The sequence below is a fragment of the Seriola aureovittata genome, chromosome 2, assembly GCF_021018895.1.
Source record: "Seriola aureovittata isolate HTS-2021-v1 ecotype China chromosome 2, ASM2101889v1, whole genome shotgun sequence".
Lineage (NCBI taxonomy): Eukaryota > Metazoa > Chordata > Actinopteri > Carangiformes > Carangidae > Seriola > Seriola aureovittata.
In genome coordinates, this window is record NC_079365.1 from 12,843,358 (window position 1) to 12,871,202 (window position 27,845).

General features: G+C 44.0%; 1 protein-coding gene across 4 annotated transcripts; it reads left to right on the forward strand.

Moving 5' to 3' along the window:
- On the forward strand, positions 1-27,654 carry rassf5 (Ras association domain family member 5). Of its 4 annotated transcripts, none has more exons than XM_056400384.1 (6): positions 1-888; positions 14,391-14,518; positions 23,621-23,731; positions 24,388-24,676; positions 24,763-24,878; positions 25,050-27,654. In XM_056400384.1, the coding sequence occupies exons 1-6, from the start codon at positions 102-104 to the stop codon at positions 25,191-25,193; spliced, it is 1,575 nt and encodes a 524-aa protein (XP_056256359.1). In that variant the 5' UTR covers positions 1-101; the 3' UTR covers positions 25,194-27,654. The 4 variants fall into 4 exon arrangements, with proteins under 4 accessions (XP_056256359.1, XP_056256358.1, XP_056256361.1 ...); XM_056400383.1 differs by having other exon boundaries at positions 4-888; positions 23,618-23,731; XM_056400386.1 differs by lacking the exon at positions 1-888 and adding an exon at positions 5,942-6,493 and having other exon boundaries at positions 23,618-23,731.
- Positions 27,655-27,845: the final 191 nt, after the last annotated feature.

Here is a 27,845-nt window from a genome sequence, read left to right on the forward strand (position 1 = left end):
TTTCGCGGGCGTGAGTTGAGTTTACATTCGGAGCACGGAGTGAAAACACACTAATACACACTGAACAGCCGAACACACACGCACTACAGGGGAACTGGACAATGGCGTCTGCGAGTGTGGTGGGGCAACACCCGGGTCAGCACTTTAAACTGCCCGGCGTCAGGAAGAAAATCACGCCGTCGAGGAGATTTTCCAGGGAGAAGATGATGTTCAGGAGGAGCGGCGGGGAGTGCGGGTCCGTCACTACTGAAGGGGAATTGGAAACTCAACCGTTGTCTCAAGGACCTGCGGGAGATACGGCGGTGAGGGCAGGAATGATGCCGAGTGAAGGATGCGGAGCTCCGGCCGCCCCTGCTGCGCCACGTAGCCCGAACCGGGAGAGAGAGGAGGGCAGCACGGACTGCGTTGGGCACACCGCGACCGGGAGCCTAGAAAGTCAAAGAGGGCACATCACCGGTGACCGCAACAGCAACATCGACTGTGACTCGAACCATAACACTGGTGCTCGGAGGGGGACTTCGCTCAAGAGGTCGGGCATCAATGTCATGACAGGCGATTTGGTTGCCGGTGGACACAAAGGAGCGGACCGGCACCGGGACGCGCCACATGGGAGACGGGACTCTCGGAACGGAGACAGCGGACATCGGCTCATCTCCTCGTCCAGTAGTCTGCCGCTGGGGCGGCTCACTCAGGGCAAGACCGGAGTCGTGAAGCTGGCTCGCACCGAGCCGTCCCGCAGGGAGGCCTGGTCCATCTTTCCCCCAAGGGTGGACCCCCGGGTGAGGACCGAGAAGGGCGAAGGACACCGGTTCGATGCCAAGCCGGTCACACAGGACTGGTGTGACGCCTGTAGCCGTAAGATCACAGCTCAGGCACTCAAATGTCAAAGTAAGTAGTTAGAGTCCTCCAACATGTTTATCTGTCTCTACAGTTTTGTACATGCTCAATGGAAATCAGTGATATAGGCTCTGTCGGCGACTTGCTCTGCACTGTTTTCATATGATGTGAATCCAGAACATGCACATGAATACAGTTCAAATTATTTCACTTGTGTGATTGGTTGTGTTTTAGTTTCATTGAGATGGTGCGAGTAGGCTGTGTTGGTGAATGTATGGTGTTATGAGTGACTGACCTGTTACTACAGGATTACTTTGTGAAGGGTACAAGTAGCCATGTGCTATACTTTTCCACACTGGTGTCTGTGTGTGTGTGTGTGTGTGTGTGTGTGTGTGTGTGTGTGTGTGTGTGTGTGTCTGTACACAAAAAAGAGCATGCGCTTGTGTGAGTGAGCCAGTATGATAGGGAAGGACATTTCTGAGCATTTTGCTCCATAGACAAAGCCAGAAATCTTCCATGGAAAGCTCATTATCTTGTCCTTCCAGCTTTGCCTCCCAGAGTCCTCACTGTGTGATTTACAGCCTCAGCTCAAAGAACTAGAGACAGATCGTAGAATTCACAGTGACGCACTGCTGAAATCCAGACACACATTGGAAATGTCTGTAAAGCTCACACTTAACTGTGAGTGTCCTTTTAATGTTTTTTTTAAACTGATGATGATATGAAAACAAAGTATTTGTTCCAGGAGTGACAGAGATGTAACAGGCGACACTCGAGGAAAGCATTTATTTTTCTTTGATTGTATATCAGAGTGCTTATTTGAGGCCAACATCTCTGGAGTCACATAATGTACTTGACTGTACTGACTTCATGGCCTAAAGTGTATTGCTGAGAGCTGCTCAGACTCTGATGACATCACTCCCACCTGCGCAGCTCTGGGACACAGAGAGTTTGGGCCAAGCCAATTTGACCTGGCATTGTTGATATGTGTTTAATCTGGCTCAAATAAACACGTGTACACACGGACACACCTTTTGCTGATGAGCTCAGCCTGAAGAGCGTGTGTGTGTGCGTGTCTGTGTTTGGGGGGCTTCTCTGAGCACATACTGTACATGCATAAGCGCTGTGTGTGTGTGTGTGTGGGAATTTGTGTGTCCATGAGAGCATGCGGATGCTGAGTTGGCATTGTGTCAGCGGCACTCATGGGGGGTTGCTGCGGCTGTAGAGCATTGTGAGATAAAGAAATTGAAGGGATTAAAATTGAGGGAAGGGCGTGAGTGAAGAAAGGGACAGGTAAAGGGCTGACCAGCAAAAACGGAAGAACAAAACCAAGGGGAAGTGGAAAGGGAAAGCGTAGGGATGAAACGGTGACGACAAAAAATGGTGGAAAGAATCAGAGGAGAGGCGGAGGGAGGCAGGGTGATAAAAACGAGGAGACATGGAGAGATAGAACAAGAGCAATGGGGAGGGAAGAGAGACGATGTGAACGAGGGAGAGGGGAAAAGAGTGAGAGTTCTTCCAGCACTGCAGAGCTGTCTGATTTAGTGTGCTATCAGCAAGAGCTCAGTGGAGCGAGAGCAGAGATTACTGGAGCACTATTCACACACAAACCCAGACAAACACACACACGCACAGTCATGAGTTTCTTTATAACCCAAGAACTTCACTGAGTTTTTTTTTCTCTCTCTTTATGGATCAAGCTAATTAGCTGTAGCTGTATGCTGCCAGCAGCTGTCCTCCAGGGCAAACCGTCCTTTTAAGCTTCCTTTTCCCGGAAAACATCAGAGGTGATTGCGGTACACAGTCGTGGGGGTCACCAGGACATTTATGACAAGCAATACAATTTTAGGCATTTCAGGGTATTTTTGTGGGGAGAAATGTGACCAAAACTGCCAAAATAGAAACAGCGCACACACGCACACATGCTCCTCTTTCAACTACACCCAGCAAATGACAGGGAGTGAGAGACGGAGGCCTTGCAACCATAAACAACCATCATTCTGTGCCTTTGTCTTATTTTATGCCTCTCTCCCTCTGCCTGTCTTTAATTTATCACCCTCTCTCTATCTGTGTTGGCTTTGTTGCATCTGAAGCTCATAGAAACAGCTAAGCAGCTCTTTTCCCCCGGGGATAGTCAAGGACTAGGAGGGACTGCTGTGATGTGGCCTTGCTGTACAGTGGAATCTGTCAATGTAGCCAGAGCTCCCAGGCTCATAGTCTCCAGCTCTGTTATATAGGCATCTGATTTAATTTCTTCTGCTGGCTTTCGTCCATGTTTGTGTTGCTGATAAGCCTAAAAACACTACACACATACAGACAATTACCATATGTGGCATCAGGCCCTAATGGGGCATAACATAATGAAGCATATGACCAACATGTCTGATAAGTGTGACATGTCTAGACATCTATGAGCTCTGAATGTCTGTTACTGACACTAATCTGACTCATTTTGAGAATTGACCCCCCCCCCCAATGCCTTCCAGTGCACAGGATAACACACATAAATACAGAAGAAAGATTGATAAATGTTATTATCAAAAAAGTAATAACATGTAAAAATACAAAACTGCAGGGAAAGTTGTGTGACAGGAGTAATTATCTGTACAGTGATTATTTATCAATCATCTAATGATTTGATTTGTCATCTCTTCACGTTGTGCCATTGGTCAGGGAATACTGGGGGGACAGGAATGGCAGCCTCTTTAATCCCAGCTCTGGGAGTCTCCTGCCGGGGATTAGGCCTCAGGGATAGAGAGGTTGAGATTACAGACAGGCAGACAGAGTCAGACATGAGATTAATATTTAATTAAGCTTTCAGGGAACCACGCTGGTGTGGCACCAGTGCTGAGTTTGTTTCTGTGTCAGACAAGAAGACACACACTTCTTACTGTAGATAATAGATGCCAATTGATTCTCTGTTGCTCAATTAATCAATTAATCAGCTATTCTAATCAGAGAACTTTGTTCTCCAGTGTTTGTTCAAAGTGGCCATGTTTGTGTGAATTTGTATCCTCCTCACCCTCATTGTGTACTTTGGTTTGTTATCGGTCCTACACGTCAGCCCGCATGTCTCTGCTCCCTGTGTCAAAGTACTGTATGACAAGGTGAACGCTCTGGAGATCAGAGTTCCACGAAACTTGATTTCACAAGAAATAGCCCAACAATTAGCTCACATAGATCTCAGATTTAGAAAAAACCCTGTTAACGGATATTTGTGCTTCAACATTTGCAAGCTGAGTAGAGATCCTTGTTGTTACAGTGCATCTGCAGCAGCAGCAGCAGCAGCAAGTGTGAGGTCATGTGCTGGTCACTGCAGAGACAGGGAGGGATACTTGCATCGACACATGGCTGCCAGGAAACCCCACACACACACACACACACACACACACACGTACACACGTGTATGTGTCACAGACCTTCACAGCTACCTTCCCTTCCCTACCTTACCTTCCTATTCTTTATGCCCCATGGCATTCCTGATCTCTCTCTAGGGGATGTATTTTTTTCCTTTAACTCTCACATCTCTTCCTTATTTTACCTCTTCCCCTGGTCTACACAGTGCAGGCCTTGTTCTTAGGAACCTTCTCATCCGTTTCACATTGGTCTTCTCAAAGCTCCATTCACAGTGGAAGAAGAAAACATGGGAGGAGGGTTGTGTTAAATGGCTCATAACCTTCTTGTCTCGGCATACCACTGCTGCTGCTCTGCCAGTCCTGCGATGAATATAGTTTTTGCTAGACTTCAGCCAAAACATTCCTTCAGAGCTCATATATCTCCAGCTGAAAACATAGAATCTGAATACAAAGCTGCATTGAAGAGAGCTACTGAACACATGTTCAACATGCTACCACATCACACTTCTGTTATACTGTATTTTCCTTCAGTATCAGTCTTTTTTTTTTTTTTTTTTCAGTTTCTCAGACACAAACAGTGCATATGGAAAGAGTCTTCGCCCACTCAGACACTTTAACATTATTTGACCTTGATAAATATAGGAAATGACAAGATAGGACACACAGATAAGCTTATTTTGCTCTTTCTTCAGAAACACCTCCATGGTGTTGTGTGCTCTCCTCTCTGTGCATTGCCGCTCTGCTGTATGTATGGCAGAACAGTTGGGATTTTTAAGCAGGCTATATTTAGGTCGCCCTTGGTGGATAGTGATAGGAGGACTGCAGAGGAAGAGGTGGTTAGGGCAGAAAGGACAGGACAAAGACATTCTTGAGCACATGTTAGTCGAACGAAATTTTGAAATTATGGATTTAAAAAAAAAAAAGCCCACACACATTACATCATATTCAACCTTCATAAACACAACAGGCACTGCAGTGGGAAAAGAGGTGACATCAGAGCAAAGCATTGCTTGTGATTATGTCATACACTTGTGAGTGAGGCACATCCTGTTCCTCATAACTATTCAATTTTAGAAGTAGGGCAGGAGGATAATTCCCATTAGCACGCTCTCTTTTGCGCATATTAATAACCAACGGACTGCGCATCACCTCAACCCACATATACAAGCATCCACACGCAAATACACATTTGAGGTGATGCAAGTCCTTCACACTGACAAGATATGTCACTGTTTGTGGGGTTAGGCAGCTAGGATGGCTGAGTCACTTCTCCTCGACCACACTGTGGGGTCTCAGACCAAGGAGACAGAAAAGGGTGAGAAGAGAGAGGAGGTAGTGTCGGTAACCAGCTTTGCAGTCGTGTTTGACGTTTGTGCTCTTGTATGGAGATCCCACCACGTCCTCAGCGACTGAGTGAGGAGTGTACAGTCAACCACTTAGTGACTGGGAAGGAGAAAGGCTCCTGTTGCTGGAAAGAGAGGAGAGAGGAACAGTGGAGCCAGGATTGTATGTGGGGGTCTCTGTCTCTTTAAGCTGGCTGTTTGTTACTGCAGAGTGTGTGGGTGCTGCAGTAGAGACAGAGAGGGAGAGAGAACGAGAGAGGATGAGGGAGCATTGATAACAGAGAGACGTTAGAGAGGAACAAGTTGCGCAGCAGAGAATCAGGGCTCATGTCCGCACGGTGAGGTGTGAGGAAGATCGGGCAGGTGCCGACCAGTGGAGAAAAGAGCGAGGCAAGTAGAGAGGTGAGAGCATTAGGGAGTGTGTGGGGAGTACAGGTGGAGGGGTGGCAGAGCGAGTGGAGAGGGGGCTGTTTATTCGGAGCGTGGCACCGGTGGCAGAGTGGCTGCGCTGGGATGGCAGAGGGGGGAACTGGGGGGGCTGGCGCTGGGGCAGTCCTCAGAGGGACAGCAGGGGCAGCCGGGGGCAGGACAGGAGAGCCAGCGAGGGCTATGCGCACAGGACGGTGCCCGCCGGATGGTGCCACCATGCTCCATCCATGGCACAGATAGCACCTCTCGTCCCGGGGCGGGAGGAGGCAAAGGGGGAGGCAGGGGTGGGGGTCGGGTCCGGTGGAGTTGAAGGCGTCAGGGTGGGCAGAACGTTTCTCGGCCAGGTGTCGCTGCATCTGGAGGAGGTCAGGGGTGATTCGGACGGGGAGGCTGGCAGTGCCTGCTTTGGACAGGTCTCACGGCGGCTGGGGCGGCTGCTGAAGAGGCTGCCCAAGTCTCGCTCCTGGAGTGACAGTCTGCGGATCCTCCGACGATCGTCCTCTAATGGATCTCTGCTCACCACCTCAGGTATGGAGAGGAGAAAAGAGGAATATGGAGGTTGCATAAGTTGTAAAAACTGGGAATAGAGATTTAGAAGTTGTACAAAGCATCCAAATCATTTTGGTAGTGATGAAAATAGGGGACAGTTCTTTGGAAAAAGAAAAAAGGGAAAGATGATGAGTGGACAGGTTGAGCCGGGTTGGCCTCAAAGGGCGGCTGTGGGCCAAAATATTTGGTATTGTGTGCGTCAGTCTGTCTATCTGTGAACTGAAATGCCCTCAAGCCCTGTTACTCTTTGTCTATACCCCCCTCTCTATCGGCTGATCTGCCCCCCCCCCTGCTTTTGTGTAAGAGCACATACTGTCTATGTGTGTAAGATTGTGTGTGAACAGTGAGGACAGGGGCTACAGATTGGATGTAAACAGTAGAATAGTCCAGTAAACAGGTCAGATGAAAGCAGCAGCATCCACAGTTCTCTCTTTCATATCCACACACGCAGACAAACACAGAAAACCTACATTATCAATCTGCTGAGAAAATCCTATGTAAGTGGATTATCATATTGACTTTCATATTTGTAGCAGGAATTTGAGATAAGTGTGAGCCTGCTGGAGGCTGCGCAGCATCGATTTTTCCCATGTTTTCTCCAAATAGACGACTGCCTAATGCCTAATTTTTTTTAATTCAGTTTTTTACATAATGTAACATTAGCACAAAGTGTGGCTGGTGTAAAAAGAGGCAAGGAACGACATGGCTGGGTGCTACAGAATTATTGATCCATTCACAGCAAGAGACTGACAGCTGAATAAAAAAAGATGTTTACTGCAGCTCTTTCGTGTGTGTGTGTGTGTGTTTGTGTGTGTGTGTGTGTGTGTGTGTGTGTGCCCTCCTGTGTAAACCTGATAAGACCCTGACCAAACATGAGTCAGGGAGCAGCTCATCTAGAGCTCACCACTCCACCTGAGTGACATCATGCTGCAGCCTCAAAAGCTTCAGGAACAGCAGCACAAGCTACCACAGACAGATAATGGGTATTCTTAGACGGTATTCCCTGTAAAGGAAACCCAGTTAATCCTTTTATGAACAAACTGGCCTAAACCAGATTCCTCAGTTCCTCTTCTGTTGCATCTCTGATCTATAATTATCTTCTGTCGAAGTGTGTCAGAATAGTCGATGACGCCAACTGGCTGGAAATTCCTCTTAAATTCTGAACTACTAAGAATATAATAACTTGTTAATTGTAGTGTCATCAGCATCTCAGATGTGGTTAGAGGGGATGGAGTGATGGGTGTTTTAGGGAGGGTACTGTTATGAGGTTGTATGTGTTCAGGGCCCATTTTTGTTATTTTGTTTTGATTAGTGTTACTACCATGGCTGGATAGTTTCAGTATTACTCCATATAAACTGTTGGGGAATTCTATTGTAGTGAATTGTAGTGTTATATTGTGTTATTGTTTTACAAAAATCTGTTGTCCAAAATAAAGGTGCAGTTCACCAAGTTTGCATATAAAGGTCAGTGAACTCTGCGAGGAGTACAGAGGAGAAGTTAGGAGCTAAGAGTTTGGATATCTCTGCCACTGCTGCTTGGACTTTGACCAATCCTTGTTAATGCTGCTAAATTTAGTACAATACTAAATCCCTTTAGTTCTCCTTCAATGCAAGCAAACTGCATTTAAAATGTTTTTGTTGCACTTATTTGAAAAGTTTCATCTGATCAAATGCACAAATTGTACCTCACTGAACATCAATGTCATTGAGCTTGACAGTTCATTTATGACTTTGGTAGTAGTATTTTGATAAAGAAAAAAAAACATTTTCTGGAGCTTTCATCCCCATCTCATGGCCTTCATCAGCTGAAGGAGTTTGCTTAGTTGTCATGGAGATGGATCAGTCGTCATCATGTTATATAATACTGAGACTTGACACAATAAGAGGTGGCTGTAAGTCCAAGAGACAAGGCTGACATTTTGGAAGAAATATAAGTGAATATTTTTTGTCACATTGATTTAATTATCTTTGCATCATTTGCTATTTTTTCAATATTTTGAAACTGATTTCAGACATATCACCCAGTCCTGCTGCACAGATGGTGAAACCGTTGGGAAATATCTACAGACTTGTTGGGGAGACTGCAGCAAGTAGATGACAAACAAACAAGACTACCTTAGAATAAAGAGACATTCACTCAGATTTACTTTGACTGTAGGCTCAGGTCTAACCAGCCACGTTGCTCTTACATAGCGGAAATGTGTTAAACATTGCATACTTTATTATCTAATTAATACAGATAAATCCAAATCTATGAACCCACAGTTAGAGTATCCATCTGAAAATATAACATAAAATCACTAAAACACAAAAACTCAGTGATGACATAATCATCAGCTAAAGAAATATTCCTCAAGAAGCCAAAAAATAAAACCCTAAAGCTTTCAGCTGCACCATTTGTTGCTCATTGGACAGAATAAGCCTTTAAAAACAAATTAAAGCTGGGTTCTTCTCTTGCTTGTTTAGTTATTCAGGGAGCGTCTGTAGCTGCACAGAAGTAGGTGATGAAAGACAAAGATAGAGATGCTGTGGTGATGGAGATAAACAGTGTCAGTAACAAATATGAAACTATTTTTCACACAAATTCACACTGACGTCAAGGTGAAGGGGTCAAATTTTATTCAGGGGAAATGTGAGTTCATCAGGTTTATATGTGAATGAGAGAGACACAGTTGAATGAGTAGCATTGTGTGTGTGTGTGTGTGTGTGTGTGTGTGTGCGCGCATGATCTACACAGCAGGAGAACATGGATAACTGCTCCAAATGAGCTATGATGGGATCAGACTGCTTAAAGCCCCTCAAAGACCCTGAAGCTGCTCCTAATTCCTCATAAGACCTGCAGAGCTCCCTTTAGGTTCATTAGTGACCGTGTTAATATCATCGCCCCTGTATTATAGCTACCTAACCCCTATTTAACCCCTCCCTTCTCACCCAGACAAGGAGAAAACACAATATGTCCTTCCCTCCGTCTCCTCTATGTTTCTATCTGGTGCCATACAGACATCCTCCATGACCTGAGAAACACTGCTAATCCGTCTTTACACTCCGCTGTCTGTCCCACACCCACTGTCTCACAGAAAGAAAAAACAACCACCCACATCCCCTATCTTCCTATCTCTTTCTGTCTTGCACAAACACGCACACACACACACACACACACACACACACACACACACACACAGCACTCAGTCCAGTTTTGATCACACACACAGTAATGTCTCGGGTTACTGGAGATAAAGTCGAAACTGGGCAATTTTCTGGCTCCTTGGCCTTCCAAGAGCGAGAAGAGAAGGAGGACAAAAGATTTTAGGTGATATAAAAACGAAACATGACCGTAGAAAATTTTTATTCAGCAGCCTCCACCAAGACAATCTGACTGGCCTCTTTTGAGAACAGACCCGTCGTCATTAGATCGCTGTAATCGAAGCTCCTCCTCCTCCTCGCATTATCGACCAAAGTGCAGAAGCAATGGAAGTTAAGACAGCCACTACATATAGATCTTTACATCCTGTACTTCTGAGCTCCCTCATCTCCTTCCACTTCCTAGTGCTGCCTCTGTCTCCATCTCTATCTATCTGCATCATCGTCCCGCTCTGTCTGGAGGCAGTGTCAGTTCAGAAGCAGTCAGACTGGAATGATGGGATGAGAGACAAAGGGGGAATCTGTGCACGCATCTCCTGCTGTGGAGGAGCAACCAAGGCCAGTCTACCATGGCGACAAATAACACAGCAGCCCTTCTCCTTGTTGAGACAACACACACACACACACACACACACACACACACACACACACACACGCACACACACACTCTAGACATGATGACTGTGCAGAGGAGCAGATGATGAGTGTTTATGGCTCAACTTCATTATAGTCATCTGTTGGTGTCCTGCCTCCGGATACATGGGTCTGTGCACATTTATACATTTTATAAAAAAGGAAATGCTGCACTGAGATTGAATTAATTATGATATGTAAAGAATCAGGTCTGAAGGATTGTGTAAAATGGTATCAAATATGTAGTTTCAGAAAAAGTAGAAAACCAATTCAATCTGTTGAAATGCTTATGAGTATGAGAAGAATCATAGTTCTGCAGTTTACCAGATCAAGAGTCTCAAAAGACAAGTCAAAGGAAATGGTCTATGAACACTGACAGCTAGATTAGCTTGTCTTCAAATCATAAATAGAGTAGTTTTAAAAGAGTCTATTGAGAGAGGTGCTTGAGGTTTTGTGTGAGACTGAAGCACTTTCCAGTCCAAGGGAGTTGCCTGCATGAAGAATTGAGTATCAGGTAGTTTCCAGCCTAATTTGAAGTGATAAATACAGAAGCAGGATGGCAAGAATGCGGTTTCAAAGAAAAAAAAGATTGCCTCTGCATGTTCAGAATCCACTGCTGGGGGCTCTTCCAACAAAACAGTTGCATTCCCACAAGTGGACCTGAACACAACTTCTCCTAACACCCCAGCCGAGAGGGGAATCCGCTTCACTGTCATGAATTCAAGCAACTTCCCCATTCGACAGTGTGTGTAACAATGGACTTTCCGCAGAAGAGCAAAAGGGAAGCCCTGCAAGTACCACCATGCAGTCAAAAGGGGGGAATTTTGTCTGAGGCGTCCAAACCAGCATCGCATGAAATGTGTTCGTTTCGCTGACTCCCTCCTCTTTTCCTCTCTCTTTCATTCCTCTCCCTCACGGTTCCCTGTGATTGTGCCTGCGTCAGCATGCCTGCACACAGTAACCTTCACAGACCTTCCTGGTCGCTGGATCACTGCGGCAGTGTCTCCACCTGGTCATTAGCACCCATGCATGTATGATACTGCAACTCCAGGAGGTCCACCTAATGCAAGGCCTGCACACACACCCATGTGTACATATAAGGAAAAACCTCAACCATTTCAGTTCCACATTTTACAGAGTAGCCTTGAATTCACTGAAAGCAGAACCTTTACCTTTAATCTAACGTCTCCTTTAAAATTAAACCAAATCCTATAAGTTAGTTAAATCTTTAACCTGGATTTGTAAAATAATCAGCAAAAAAACAAAATCAAATTTTTTGTAGGGGCTTGTCTGTCAGTTTTGAATCTAGTAAATATATGTGTGTGTGTGTGTGTGTGTGTGTGTATGTGTGTGTGTGTGTGCACGCGTGTGTGTGTTTGTGAGAATGACAGACAGAGACAGTTTGTCTTATCAGTGTGGGAATGGGTGAACCATGACTTGCTGACAGGGGTGTATCATACTGTAGGTGTGGATACAGGAAAAGGTTTCCACTCCTTTGTCGCTCCCATTTTCTTTGCTTTTTTTTCTAATTCCTGTCTTCAAAACGAATTCACAGAAGAAAGGCCGAGGAGACAGGGCCGTCCTTCTCTAAGTCGCCACCATCCAACACACGATTTCTGTCCTGAGAAAAACAGTAGAAGTTTTAAGGTATCCTGTGGAGTTTTGGGCCACTAGTTGGGCTTTCGAGTTTTTTTTTGTTTTTTTTTTTTTTTTTTTTTTACAAAAGTGGATCCCATTTTTTTGTATCATGTATGTGCATGAAAACACATGCACAATACAAAAAAACACGATACACAGGATACACACAGTGCATTCTGCTGCGAAATACTGAACATAAACATAACTTTGTTGTTTGTTCACAAGAAGACTCAGCAGAACATCATTAAAGAAAAGTTGACATTATGGGAAATATGCTTGTTCGGTTATCCTGCTGAAAAGAACCGTACCACTCCCATGGCTATACGCTAAATATGAAGCTTAGCACAAAGACTGGAAACTGCAAGCACTGGCTCTGACCAAAGGTAACAAAATACACCTACCAGCACCTCTTAATGGTGGTGATTTGTTGTTAGTTGTTATATAGGGGTTATTTAGGTGGATTTCATTCTCTTTGAATAACACCAGGCTAGCTCTTCATATTTACTGCACAGTCATGAGCCAACCTTGTCATCCACCTCTTGGTAAGAAACTAAAGACGTGTGTGTTGAAGGGTAAAGAGGTAGAGGCACAATCTCCTGGATGGAGTGAATGAAGTGTAGCAGGACAGGAAAGGAGTTTCTCTCTTCCCTTCCCCTGTATGTTTCCTTTCTTCCACTCTTTTTACAGTGACCTCTAAACTGTCACGAGCAGAGTATCCTTTATCTGAACTCTCCTCTTTCCTCGACACATCCCTACTGTCAGCGAGGCTTCGTGGCCCTTCCCTTTCACCCTGTCTCTCTGCCAACCTGTCTCTGTCACACACCCACACACACACTTACGCCTGTCTCCCTCTCTTAATGCAGCGACTTCTGAACTGTCACGTGCAAAATATCCTTTATCGGACCTTTCCTCTCTGCTAGACATTTCTCTCCTGTCAGTAAGCCCTATCCTGTCTCCTGTCTCTCCTCCTTTTGGAAAATACACAGAGCACTTAATTTCTGAACAAGCTGCTTTAAAGACACCTTTAATTCCAGGTATTTGGTAATCAGCCTGAGATTTAGCGCTGATTAATAACATGAAGATTCTACCACAGCTCTTTCCACAGTGGTCATCAAGAAGCTTGTTGCCGTGGTTACGGTGCTGATGTTGAGTGTGAGAGATGCAGTGGTGTCCTTTCTCTTAGCAGGATACACACAGAGCCATTAATATCAGCAGACAGACAAACAGCCAGGGCTTAGCTCAGCTTATTCTGACCGTAGCAACAAAGAGGTGCACCAGAAAACGATATGTTTCTTATGAGCAAATATCTATATTTATCCGTTTATTTATATGTAAACAAAATCTTGTCTAAACAGTTTTATGTTTTTATGCAATCTTGCCGATTGCATGTAGAATACAGTGTTTTATTTAAGACGCTTCCTGCTTGAGGACCATAAAAAGGATCTGACTCAGAATTTCCCAAAACTACAGCCCTCCCTTTGCCCATCCAGTTTTCTTTAGCATGGATTACCTCACCAACTGAGGAGAAGTGAGATGCGAGGCTATGGAAAAGCCTCTGACCACGATAAAGTCTGCAAGGTATAAACAAGCCCAGTCTGTCATATGTGGAACCAACTAAAAATTAAAGAACAGCAGTGGACTATTTGGGGAAGTTCTGGGGGAAGTACCTACATCTAATCTGTTTTTTTGACTGAGCAGTATGGTGGGAGTTGACCACGCCACGGCTGCTATACCGTTACAGTTTGTTGGCCTTGAATGTTTAAGAATGCACATCCATTATTAAAATACATTATGTCTTGTTTTACACAATGTGTTTCTTTCCATTAAGTTCTTTGCTGCACCTTGTACAGTATGTCCATTATAAACAGTGTAATGTGTTTGCACAAGGGGATATGATATTTATTTTATGATAGATGTACTTAGCAGAGTATTTCCTGCCATCTGATGGGTAAAAGAGACGTTGATCTCAGAGGTGTAATTTGTAGTTTAAGTTGCTTGATTGATGTATTTGAATTGTTGGGCTATTTTCCCTTATTATAACAATATGTGGATAGATGTTTCGTATGTGTGCAGGTTTCTGTAGATTTTTTTTTTCTTTTTCAAAAAATGAAATAATTTTCTAAATCACTCTACACACACACACACACACACACACATGCGTGTACTGTACTATGTTTCATTAAGGAATACTGTCTGAGGGTGTGAGTCTGACATTAGCCACTAGATGGCACTAGTTTTCTGTGTAAAGGGAACGTTTGCGTGACTGTTCATGTTTGGTGTTTCAAGTCAAAATTCTGACTTACACACTTACAGGTGACTGATCTGCATTGCACTCTGGGAGATAATACAGCAGAGGAGTGCAGGCTACAATGTTAGATCAGGGTTTCATGACTTTTCAGTGACTGGTTCTGTCAAACTGTGTGTGCTCTTCTCTCTGATCAGTGTGTGTTCTTGTGTTCATCAGACTGCAGCTACACCTGTCACCTGGAGTGTCAGAGCCAGGTCCAGTTGGACTGTAACCAGAAGGACAGACAGCCTGAAAAAACTCCATCTCCCAGAAGCAACTCCTCTCCCACAGCTCCTCAGCACAAGGTGAGCATTTCAAAGACAAGGAATATTACATTAGTAAAAGTGTGTGTGTGTGTGTGTGTGTGTGTGTGTGGGTGGGTGGGGTGGGGGGGCTTTAGGGTATGTCTGGCATTTTTCGGCTGCTCACGAAATGCAAGCACTTGCAAACCCGTGCAGAAGTGCGCATGAGTCAGGATTGGGTAATGTCAGGGTTCATTCTGCAGCATCTCCTCAAGCCTACACTTTTACATAACCATCCTCCTCTTTCACAACAAGCTGCCCCAACTCCTCAGCTGTCTGCTTATAAATTTATACATGCGCTCATTTGCTTTTTGTGGTCACAGAATGTTCTCAGGACAGAATCTGCTACGTAACGTCAGCATCTCATGTCCCTCCCTCTCTCCTGCCTGCTCTCTGGCTCTCATCTTTCTGTTTGAAGTCTCTCTGTCATCTCCCCGCTGTACAATTGCTGTCTTTATTTTTGCATAGCTCTATTAGCTATTAGCTGTTCTCAGATGTTTTTGTATCCTAGTGGAATATATTTAGTTATCCATTATTGTAATGTTTGGAACCAACTTAAACTCAAAATCTATCATTTGAGCTTTCATACTTGCGTACAGTACAAGCCACAGGATATCCAGTGATACAGTAATTATGTGCACCCACTCTTTGTGTGTGTACAGGAATCAGAGAGAGCGTAAGCCTGCATACTGCTCTTGGCATCCCAGCCTCAGTCACCCACGCAATGTGGTCCACACACACACACACACACACACACACACACACACACATACACAAATATATATATACAGATTCACATGTCATGCACGAGAGAAATCTGGATAACCCTGCAGGCCTGCAGCAGAATGTTGGCAGCTACTCTATGCTCAGGGGGCAGATAACACAGAATTAGACCCCTGGTAGTGTGCCAGGTACTACTCCGCTTCTAGAGAGCGTGAACAAATATACACAATCATGCTGCTCTGAAACACGCTGATGGAGATGGTGAGAACAGGAGCGAGTGAGGAGGAGGAAGATAAATAGCATAAAATTTTACCAAATGTCTTTTACCAAACATGTGTTCGGTTGTTTGTGGCCAGGCAGGGACTGCTCAAAAACCATTGCCATTTCTTTGAATATACAAAATCTACTGGAACAAAATAATGAGTCAGTTTTTTTAGAGTTAAGTGAGCATTGATGATGTCTGTCTTGGAGGTATGTGAACTCTCTGTGACTAAGGCCTGTCTCTCTCCACACTCTCCAGTACTGCAGACAAGAGGAGAGATGAAAGTTCATTTCCTGCAGTCCCCCTTTCTTCCCCTCTGTTTTATAGTTGCAGCTCTGAATGTGTGTGTGTGTGTGTGTGTGTGTGTGTGTGTGTGTGTGTGTGTGTAGTTGTGTGTTCTTTCTCCTCTGTCTTTACAGGTCCTTATTGTCTGTGCATCAGCAGAAATTGATCCCTTCCCCCCCCCCCAATACACACAGACACTGCCGCAGTCACAATACACATGTGGTAGACTGTCCAGGCTTCATCGACTAAAAACCAGCAGGTGTTGTTCAGTATGCATGTGTGTGTGTTTGTGTGTAGCATCCCACCCCCTGCACGCTGCCTTCTCCCATAGTGATTACACTGATGGAAGCAAGGGGGAAAGCTGCAGGTAATCAGTCTTCGGCTGACTCAAACCTGACAGAAAGACACCCGATGAAAAGGTGACACACTGTCCCTGTCTGCTGCAGCTCTCCAGCAGCATATAGGCTTTCCTATAATCATGCCTGAGTAGATTTTCAAAATCATATTACAACACACAGAAACAGCATGTGCAGACAGACGCTCACATGCGCGTTCAATCTCAACAGTGGCAGCAGCATTAGCTGCTTTTTGACAAGAGAGTCACTGCCAGAGTCAGAGGGCAGATGTAGGGTCAGTGGAGGGTTAGAGGTCACAGTAATCCCTATCCTGATGGTAATCATTCATTATTTTCTTAATCTCACTTTAAGCACTGTGAGCCCACCCCTCCACCAACAACTCAGCGTTGGTAGTGCAGCTGCTTCTCAGTTTTGTTATACCCTATCTTTCCCCGATTGATTTGGTTGTTGATGAGCAAGTACTAATTATTTTGTGTTCCTACATAAACGTACATAAAAGTGCTACATGTTTACAGTGGTTGTAGTGGTTTCTATTCCTTTGCATGCTTCATTATAATGTCAGTAGCAAAGCAGCCATCTTCTTCAGCCTCTGAGCTGCTTCCTGTCACCGTTGCTCTTACGTATGTAAAACAGGAGCTGCAAGGCTTCATATCTCTCACTCAGCATCATTTCTCTTTCTTTTTAACCATGCCTATCTCTCTCTCTCTCTCTCTCTATTTCTCTCTCTCTCTCTCTCTGTCTCTTTCTCTCTCTCTCTGTCTCTCTCTCTCTGTGTAAGAGGAAGTGGCTGTGCTCTGCAGGGTGCAGTCGTTTGCAGGAAGAGAGAGAGTGGAGGGAGAAGGGGGAGGGTGCTTGCAGGCTGATAACACACTCAACCACAGATGGTTGAGCAAGACTGCAAGAGAGTGAGCGAGCAAAGCGGGCACAAAGACAGACAGAGAGAGAGAGAGAGAGAGAGAGGAGAAGGAGGGAGTAAGAAATCGAGAGAGGCTGAGTGGGAGGCATCCGTCTCTCTGGTAGTATTGCCAAAGCAACGGAGAGAAGAGGAGAGAGGAGGTGGTATATGGTCTGTGAACGTCTTGTAGCTGCAGCCAAGAGATGTTCTGCTACTGTTGACTCTGGACTCAAGAGAGGGATGGATGCTCACACACATAAACGACAGGATAATTGAGCTGCTGCTGCAACCAGGACTTGAACTGAACCTACAGCACTGTAGTGGCTCCTCACCGAGACACAGAGCGAGATCAAAGCAGGATGTGGTATTGCGTGCATGCTTTTACGAGTGTTAGTTTGCGGGTATAACAGGTGCTCTCAGGTGAGCGGGGTTAACTTGAAACCAACCTGTAAACCGACTCCGTGACACCAGTGTGTGCCTATGTGTGCGTGTGTTTATGTGACACAGTTAGTTGTTGTGTAAGAGTGTGTACATATGTGTATGTTTAGCTGCAAATGACCAGGTGCACATACTGTATGGTCTGTACGTGTTTGTGACACTGGTGTCAGAGCCCACACACACAAACGCGCAGACACACGTCAGGAGGAAGTGACACGTCTGTGCTTGCTCTCGAATTTCCTGGTCCCCTCTCCGGTGGCAGGCAAAGCGCCGAATCTGAGCCGAGTTCACCTGTCTCACCCTCACAGGTGGGACTTCAGCTCCCTGGATGCATCAGCAGAGGAGCACTGACGTTTCTTGGATGAGTAAAGAACAGTTAGATGCTTGTAGACTCTGATTGTGGCTGAGTGTCACATCAGCCCTGCCTTTCGAGATAAACCAGCACTTCCTCAAGCCGCCAACGTGCTGCTGTGGTGCTGTTCTTGTGCCGGTGCCCATCTCTGGACCTCTCCATGACTGTCAATACAGTGCTGACCTCCCCCATGACCAGCAGTAACAGTATGAGCAGCGGGTACTGCAGCCTGGACGATGAGTGCGAAGACTTCAATTTCTTCACAGCCAAGACCTCGTTCTTCCGCAAGCCCAGGCCTGCGCCGAAGGTACAGAATCAGATTAACACTGATAGATGAGATTGTGAGAGTTAGACAAGCTCAGATGGGTCAGATGGTTGATGTTTTAGTTGGGCTGGGAATCAAACTGCCATTTATATCAAAAACATACACCCAAAAAAGCAGAAGTGTGGAGAGGAAGTGGTAGTGTTTGTGCATGCTTAAGTAGGCCTCTAGGTGTGTGTGAATGTATGTGAGAGTGTAGGAAGGGGTTACTGTCAGCCATGTGTTGTGCAACATTGATCTGTCGTCCTGTCAGCCTTGTTCATCAGCCTTGATGCCTTTTGGCAGCTCGTTTATCATGTGAATGGCTAGCATAGATTTAGCATCACAGTCTGAAAACACTGTTTGGAGACTGAAGACGTACTGCAGGGTGGTTTCATCCTGCAGCAGTCGACAGAGCTCAAGTGTGTGCTGTGTTTTAGCAGAAATACTGAGCTAACGATGTTAGCTTACAGATTCCATAGAGGCTTCTTCTCTACGCTGCGTGGGAGAGGTTTCCGTAGAAACAAAGCAAGTACTTTTGCACTTGAACGAGAGAGAGAGTGTGTGTGTGTGTGTGTGTGTATGCAGGACAACTACTTACCCACTGTAGCAAAACCATTTTCCTAGTTACCATAGCAACTCATGGTTTTGTTGGCTCCCTCTGAGCACTTCCTGAGAATTTGTTTTGGTCTACTGTACATTCAAATACTTCACACAGAAGTGTGTCATATACAGGCCTCTAACTACAGTATACACTGTACGCTGCTGGCTCTGCAGGGTGTCAGGTGCTGCTTGTTTGTCGTTGGGTCTTGATGCACATTAGGTGATTGATTGATTTTCTAAAGCAAAAGAAGGAGAGAAGAGTGAGACTGTGTTTCTGGCTGCACAATAAACCTGGAGATGGAATTCTACACAGACATTTTCACTCATGCAAAACATATTCTGCCCCATTATATTCTTACTGTCCTTATCCTGGCAGTGCTTTTGGTGTCTGACTTGGAGAAGGTATAATCTCTGAATAATTGACCAGCTGTGTTGTCAGCGCGTGGAGTTAGGATTGCTGCCATGCTGAGACACAAGGGTATTGGGGTTAGCTTGTCTGGGCTGTCAGCGCAGAGGCTGCCAGCTGATGGCGACTGATTTCTCTGGCACCACACAGCCAGATAAATATGGTGTGAAAAACAATAAAGCTGGACTATTAGCCAGTGAACATGAGAGAGAATTGCTCTACATCGACAATAGTAATTGTAGGCACCCAAAGTAGCCCTGTGGTGTGCTGCATTTTCCCAGAAAGAGCCCTCGACTTTCCTGTGTTTGAATATGGAAATGAGATATGCAAAGATCTGTGTGGCATCCTGTGAATACAGACATCGTGTTTTTTTTTGTACAGGCATTCAATATGTGTCAATGTGTTAAGTCTTTTTCCATCCATGCATTTATGTACACAGACACATGGGGAGATATTTACATTCATCAAACAGTGGAAGGGGAGGTCAGATCTTCTTTTCTTTATGAATTATTTCCAGAGCTGAGCCTTTTGCTCCAGATAAGCCAGCCAGCTTTTATGTGTCTTGTGTATATATGTGTGTGTGTGTGTGTGTGTGTGTGTGTGTGTGTGTGTGTGTGTGTGTGTGCGTGGGTGTGTGCGCGTGGGTGTGTGCGTGCGTGCACATACGTGGGTGTACCACTGTAGAGCGTAGGGGTTTGTGCAGTTTTGTCGCTGTCTTATGCACAGTACTTATCATGTACTGTGCCGTTTTGAAGTAGGGATACTTAACATGAATATTTCTATTTTGTACAACTTTACACCTCCATACCACCACAGTTCAGGTGCAAATATGATATATTTACTCCACTGCTTTTTTTTGGGAATAGTTAGTTATGTCACAGATATAGATTGTTTGTACAAAACATATTATAAACTCTAAAACATGATGCATAACTCTGCTTGGCAACACTATAGTAAATAAGTTGCTGAATTGATGCTTTATTCTTTATTAAGAGTACACTTACTTTTGATAATGACTTATGTTTCACAGGTATATGAAACTTTGAATGCAGGACCTGTACTTGTGATCTTGTATTATACAGTGTACTACGCTCATTTTAAATAGGCAAATTGTTTGAATATTTTCACTGTTGTGTATGCATGTGTGTGTTTGGTGTGTGTGTACACTTGTATGTGTGTCCTGCTGGCAGTGCTGGCATGCAGCAGTCTCTGAACTGTGAAATAGAATCAGCGTGTGTGTTCTCAATCGTGCCTCTTCTTCTCAACACTTGACCCAGTAAAGGCGTTATGCTAGCACATGCTGTTAGCAGTGTGTGTGTGTGTGTGTGTGTGTGTGTGGTGTGCATGTTGATGTGTGATTGTTGAATTCTGTCCACATCTTTTTGGCTTTTATTATTTGACTGTTGCTAGATTAATTCTGGCAGAGCTCATCATGTCCTCTGACTTACAGGCCAGTTGTAATAGATCCAAGAGTCTAGTGTTTGCTGAAGATCATGATGTCAATGGCACACACACACACACACACACACACACACACACACACACACACACACACACACACACACACACACAAACACACAGGTACAGGTTTGACTGACAAAGTCAAGAGCAGGTTCAGGTTAAGGAAAAGGTGATCAGGTGAAACACACACATGCACAGACAGGTTTGTCACAAGGTTTTAACACTAAGTACTTTACAGTGACATTTCAAGCAGTCACATGACCTCTCTTGTCTGATCTCATCAGAGTGAGAGCATCAACACTTTTCCATTGTCACCCTGAGGGTTATGTGTATCTAGATGGCATGTATACATGTGTGTGTGTGTGTGTGTGTGTGTGTGTGTGTGTGTGTGTGTGGGACCCTTATGTAACAGTCCTAGATATCTTACACATTTAAGATGCCTAGCATCTTCCTGAATGACACCATTAAACTGGAAAGCATGGTCTGGTCCAGCCTATTTCACCTGCAACATTATTGTTATTATCAAGGCTGTTATCAGGCAATTGTTACAGCCAGAAGTTAATGGATCAAATTGACCTTTCATTGTCATATTCATTCAGTATAAACTAAATATTTGTAGTTAAGTTACATTGTTTCTGTGGAGCTCAATGCCACCGTGTATTTTGAAGTAAACTAACACAAAAGATAGCAATAAAGTGTGAGCTCAAAAGTGCAAAAACAAGAACTCGTAAGAAAACTAAAGATGAATAGCGAATAGATAAAATGTTAAAATGCCATTCAGCAAAATGTGACCGTTTTGCGTATGAGATTGGAAAATCTTGGACAAATTATCATAAAATAAACGCATGGTGTGAGCACAGTGGGCAATGGAAGACTATACATGTAGTCTCAAAGACTGTAAAGTACCAAGAATATTTCAGAAGATTAACCTGGCTGCATCACTCACACTGAATCAATGATATAGTGTTAGTATATCTATGAATGTGCTAGCAAACCATAAGGTCAGTGGTATTACTTTGCATATTCATAGCTACTGTATCACCCAGTGTATACTAATGAGTGAAAAGAAAACCTAGGAAGTCCCCCCAGAGTCCTAGTAGTTTTCTAGTAACCACAGTGCAGACATCTCGAGCCTCTTCACATCTCTCTGTTTCTGTGTCTTGCCGGTCATTGGCCCCCTCATCATGACCAGGTCCATTCAGGGCAGTGTCCCAGGACTTTGTGGAACTCTCAGGGGCGGAAACTGCACTATTGTCCCTCTCTATTGTCCTCTGACCACTCTCACTGGTATGCAGAAAGGGAGGGCAGGGCACTGCCTCTGATACATTTAGAAACTTGCATACAAACGCAGGAATTCCTGCAAGGTTCTTTCCACTTTGTTGATTTAGACTGGGAGGAATTTTAGATACAAGTCTCCTCCACAACTCCTCCATGTCCCTCAGATTCTTTTCTTAACCCTAGATTCCACCATTCACACTTGTTTATCCAACAGAGTTTCATTAAATGTGTGGCTTTTCATTTTATTCATATATCAATGTGATTAGATCTTGCGTGCACAGATACAGAACCAGGCCTGATAACTCTTACATTTAAATCTGGTTTTTGTCCTAATTAGAAGGCAATTATTTGTGACATGCAGTAACCATAATAGCATCAGCTTCTCTCACTGCTGTTTCACTGCAGTGTGAGTATTTACCATGATAGCAGGACTACATTGCACAGAGGAGTGGCTGATGATAAGTGTTGAAGAGAGATAAAGGCTGCAACAACATGAATGAGTTATGTGATCAGCAAAATCCCCATGTTCCAGATTGTTTCTCTTCACAAACGGACACATATTTCCGAACGCCAGCCTTGAATTTCAAATGTTATAATGTTATCTCCTCTTTTTGCTGACTGTCCTCCAGGATGAGCGAAGCTACACTCGTGCTCTGTGTGTGTATGTGTGTGTGTGTAGTTTATTTCCACAATGTGCCTCAATCTATACGCTTGAGCACACAGAGAAACGCATGCACTTGCAGTGTGTGTACACTGCATCTGTATTGAATGAAACAGTGACTTCATCACACAACCTGAGGACTCCCCTACAGAAAACCATTCCTGCCCTGCATTCGCTCTCTCTCTCTCTCAAACACACACACCCTATCTCTCTCTCTCTCTGTCTCTCTCTCTGTCTCTGCCCCAGAAAATGCACACAAACAGGAGAATGGGGGAAAAAAAGCTATTGTGAGATAGAGAGGATGCATCCCACTGTACTATAAATAACCTAGTCAAACTCTGTGTTGCTAAGGCTGGCTCAGCAGCCACTCTTTCATCAGTCCTTACCCCTTACTCGCTTCTTTCACTGCCTCCCCCTTCATGACACCCTCTCCTCACTTCTTCCCTCCCTTCCTCCTTTCATTGCTTCTTCCCTCTCTCTCTCTCTCTCTCCCTCTCTCTCTCTCTCTCTCTCTCTCTCTCTCTCTCTTTCTCTCTCTCTCTCCTAGTCACAGAGGGAAATGAGTAACTGTGAGAGAGAGAGAGACTGTGATGCTGAATGTGTGATTTGCTCCATTCACAATATTTCCTGTCCCCATGTAGAGCTGCAGAATTGAGAAGGAAGAGCGAGTGAAGTGTCAATGAGAATCCTCATTTCCTAAAATCAGGGCAGTAGCTTTTCTTTCTGAGAACGGAGGATGGAAAAGGGAAGTGTTATCTTTAGAGGTTGTTAAGAGATATTGTTGTTGAGAGAGGCCACACAAAGCAGGAAGCCTAGATGCTGTTTAGTCTTTTTCAACTAAATGTGATGACCAACATGCCTGCGAATCAGTCACTCCACTTTTTTTTTTTTTTTTAAATTGGTGCAGGGCGGATTCAGTTAACTTGACTCTGGTGTGTTCAGATATCTATTCATAAACTTGAGCAAAGCAAGATAAACCATTTGTTTTTTACAGGACTTAGCACCATCTGCTGGTAAAAATAAAACAAACTAGTACTCTAATATTGCAAGGCTGACATTTTCTCTTTCTTTCATGCTACAGCAGAATGAGACGAAAGAGGAGGAGGCCAGAGGGACAAAAGACCTGTCAGAGAAAGAGGTGCAGACCAGGATAAAAGCGTATAACTCTCAAGTCACTGAAAATGGCATGAAACTGGTGAGTTTTGAGAACTTTTTGGAGCTGGTGAACGTACTGTTTAATGTCAGACCAACAATGAAAGTGGACTTTTAGAACTTCCTTTCTTTCTTACTTTAGACAATAAGAACAGGAAGTTCAGCTTGGACAAAGTAATCATACAAATGTTAGACCAAAAGTAGGAAATTGATTAGAAAGAGAAAAGAATAACATGGCGTAAAGTGAATTTAAGTGATTTAACTGTGAAATAACCATTAAAGATGCATGATTTCATGACATAAAGTAACTGTTCTACAATAGAGAAGAAAATTGATTTTTATATTTGTTGTTTTTTGTTGCTAATTATACGTATATGTTCTGCTAATTATATATATATATGTTGTAATTATTATATATGTAATAACTTGGGCACTGGCAAAGGAGAAAAAAATGAAAAAACAAAAACAGTTTCCATGTTGTTGTGACTTTAAAGAAATAGAAATATTCTAAGAAATACACTTTTTCATTACTACTTACTGTAGATGAGAAGATCGATAGCACTTTCATGTCTGAAAGACAAAAGATTTCTTTAGAGAACCACATACAATACTGCTCTCTATCCCTGCTATAGTGCAAACAAACACTAAAATGTGCCTCCACTCTCTTACTGTGTCCTTATATATCTCCCTCTTTTCCAGGCTTCGGACGGATCCTACACAGGTTTCATTAAGGTCCACCTGAGGCTCAGTCGACCAGTCACAGTCCCCGCTGTGGATTTGTCGGGCTCAGAGGATCAGGAGGGGACGGACTGCGAGCAGAGTGAAAAGAGATCATCCTTCTACATACCACGCGAATGTGTGAAGCAACTCCACATCAGCTCTCTGACCACCACCAGAGAGGTCATCCAGGGCTTGCTGAAGAAGTTCATGGTGTTGGACAATCCCCGCAAGTTTGCATTGTACAGGCAGACACACCGCGACGGGCAGGGTGAGGAAATGACACCTGGTAACCAGCTCATCTTCAGAATTCAAGTAAACAGCATTGAATAATCTTGTTTTTCTTTTCGTGTGCAGATCTGTTTCAGAAGCTTCCTCTGCCTGAGCGTCCTCTTCTTCTGAGGTTGATTGCCGGGCCTGACCCACAACAACTCAGCTTTGTCCTCAAGGAAAACGAGACTGGAGAGGTGGAGGTGAGAAAGCACGGAAACATACGCAAACACACATATACACACACTTACGATTTGCAGGAAGATACTGTGTATCTGTAGAAGGCAATTGGCTGTTTTGGGAAACATTTATAAAATAATAATCTGCAATAGCCTATTAATCTGTTCCTCTCGTTTTCTCTCTTCCTGTAACAGTGGCATGCATTCTCTGTCCCTGAGCTACAAAACTTCCTGGTAATCCTGGAGAAAGAGGAGGCGGAGCGCGTGCGGGCAGTGAAGCAAAAATATACCATGTACCGACAGAAACTACAGCAGGCCCTACAACAACATGACCCCTGACCCCTCACCTGTTACCTTATGACCTCAACCCAGGGAGAGACTGCCCCTCTGAACACTGACCCCTCCAGACCCCATGATCTATTCAGAGACTGGAGCCAGAGCTGAACTTGTCTCCACCCTCCACATATACACACAAACACACTGTACATCCACACACAGATGCATACCCTTTCTCAGGACACAAACAAGACCCCACTCCCACCCCAACCCCACCCCACCATCCATACGTCCACTCCCTGAGGAGAGAATCAGGGGTTGAAAGCGGCGTGAAAGGCTACAGGGTGTGTGGTCCGCTAACTGATTGGACAAGTAGCGTTTTCATTGCCAAGGACACACACAGAAAGATCTGAAACTCCAACTTGAGATCTCATTTGGGACTGATGTGAATCAATGGTGTTTTTAAAGATTCCGTCTTCTTCTGCTACTGCTGCTGCTGCTACTGCAAGTGTTACTTATGCATGAGTCTCTTTCAGCTCATCCCCCTGCACATAGAGTTAGAATAGAAACAGAAGGCATGATTACTTTTTTCTGCATCTCTTTGGGATGGAAGGACAATCATACTGTGTGTTTCTTTTTCTCTTTTTTCCCTTGGACTTGATGTATAGGTTTATCACCAGATGTTTTATTTTTGTTGCTGGAATATAACGCGTGTGAATTAGTGAGAGAGGTGTCTAGGGACAGGGCTGAAGCACTGGCTATCGGTGCTTCTCCTGAAGTAATGGCAGGAAGCAGAAGGCTGGGTTTGTTTTAAGTGCTTAGAACAAGAAGGAGTGGAAGGACAAGAAAGCAAAAAAGTGAGATCCATTCTCTGATTTTTCTCAGGGAGCATGTGTTGAGCAAAGAAAGAACTTAAAGGAGGAAAGAAAACCCTCTTCCACCTTTCCCACCCTATTTTAGAACACTTTTATCTGTTCTTATTCGCCCATTTAAACGCCAAATGATAGACTAGTGTGATGATGCTGTCAGGCAACTCACTCGACAGAGAGAGCTTCAATCCGACCCAGTTACCACCTCTCTCCTTGCTTCTCCAAACAAACACACAATCCTAACCTCTTCTCAGATGATAACTGTGATTTCATTCCCATTTTTCCCACCTTAAATCGCGATCTAACCAACTGTGCATGAACTCTACATGCAAATAAAGCCTATTGAGGGAAGCAATTCACCTATGGTATATGGGTTGCATTTGAATGTGAGAGGGCTTTCTTTTTGTTTTGTTTTTTACACCAAAGCTTTAAGAGGGACAGATCTGTTTTTAGACTATTTTAAAGGGAAAAGAGACATTTGGAAGTTTAAATTGAAGGTGGTGTATGTAAAAATTAAACCAGCTTCTGTTTTGCACATATTGATGCAGGTCACACTGAATGGCCCACACCTCTGGGGCTGGGCATGCATTTCTGTTTTTGTTTTCTTTTATCTCCCCACCTTCCACCCAAAAAAAGAAGAAACAGAAAATATATAAAATTCATGATAATCGCTATGATGTACCAATGATGTGTTTGCAATGCATATGTATTATGTAGACACTGGAAAAAGAGTGACAAGGTTTAACTTTGTTGTTATTACAAATATTAATATTCTTTTGGTATCATTCCTACTGGTGTGTGTGTGTGTGCGTGCGTGCGTGCGTGCGTGCGTGTGTGTGTGTGTGTATGTGCGTGCGTGCGTGCGTACGCGTGCGTGCGTGCGTGCGTGCGTGCGTGTGTGTGTGTGTGTGTGTGTCTGTGCGCACGCTCTTCTAGGGCAGTGAGGAAAATGTGAATAGCGTTTTATAGTAAGAGTCTGTGTGTAATCAGCGCTCCCTGATTGGGCCTCACTTATCAAGTATCAAATACACTGAGTGCACATTTAATATAACACATTACAACTGCAAATGAGGTTGTGTTGGAAACAGTATTTGGCATGCATATATCATAAAACAAATGCATTTAATCATTTAAAAAAAAAAACTTTCACACATCCTTATGTTTCTTCATTTATTCCATGTACATACTGATAAATGAGGCCTATTGTCCATAAGCACATGCTTCTCAGTAAACCCAAACCTGTTAATTTTCTAACATCACCACCCAAAGCCCAAGCTGTTCCTGCTGGCAGTGCCTTTTGTTTCGCGTGCCCCCGTGTATTTATGTAAGGTGTGTTTCAACACACAGGTGCCTGAGTGTACGTATGGGTGTTTTTGCATGCGTTTCTTGGGTGGTGTTGTATCTTTTCTTCTGTCCCCTATTCTTATCATTCATGTGTCTGTCCAGCAAACCCTCTGTGCGTGAGTGTGTATGCGTGCGTGCGTGTTATTTATTTCATGGTTCACACCATCCACATGATATTATGTGAAGGATGTTGAGACTTAATGCTTTTTTTGCAATTTATTTTGTTTTATTTGAAGAGGTGTGTATAAATATACCAGTAGAACTGTACAGAACTTCAAAATGAAATAAAAAGGTCGTCCCTTTATTGAAAACGTCTATATTTTCTCATGTGTTCAGGTACATGGTTTCACTTAAGGCCTTACAGCACTAGAAAACATTACTTGAAGTTATGGCAGTGAGAGGATTTTTAGTTTTGTATTTTTAATTGTCTCATATTTCAGTATTTCTCTGTACATCATGAGGCACAGAATGGCCTATCACATCACACAAAATATTTTCACAC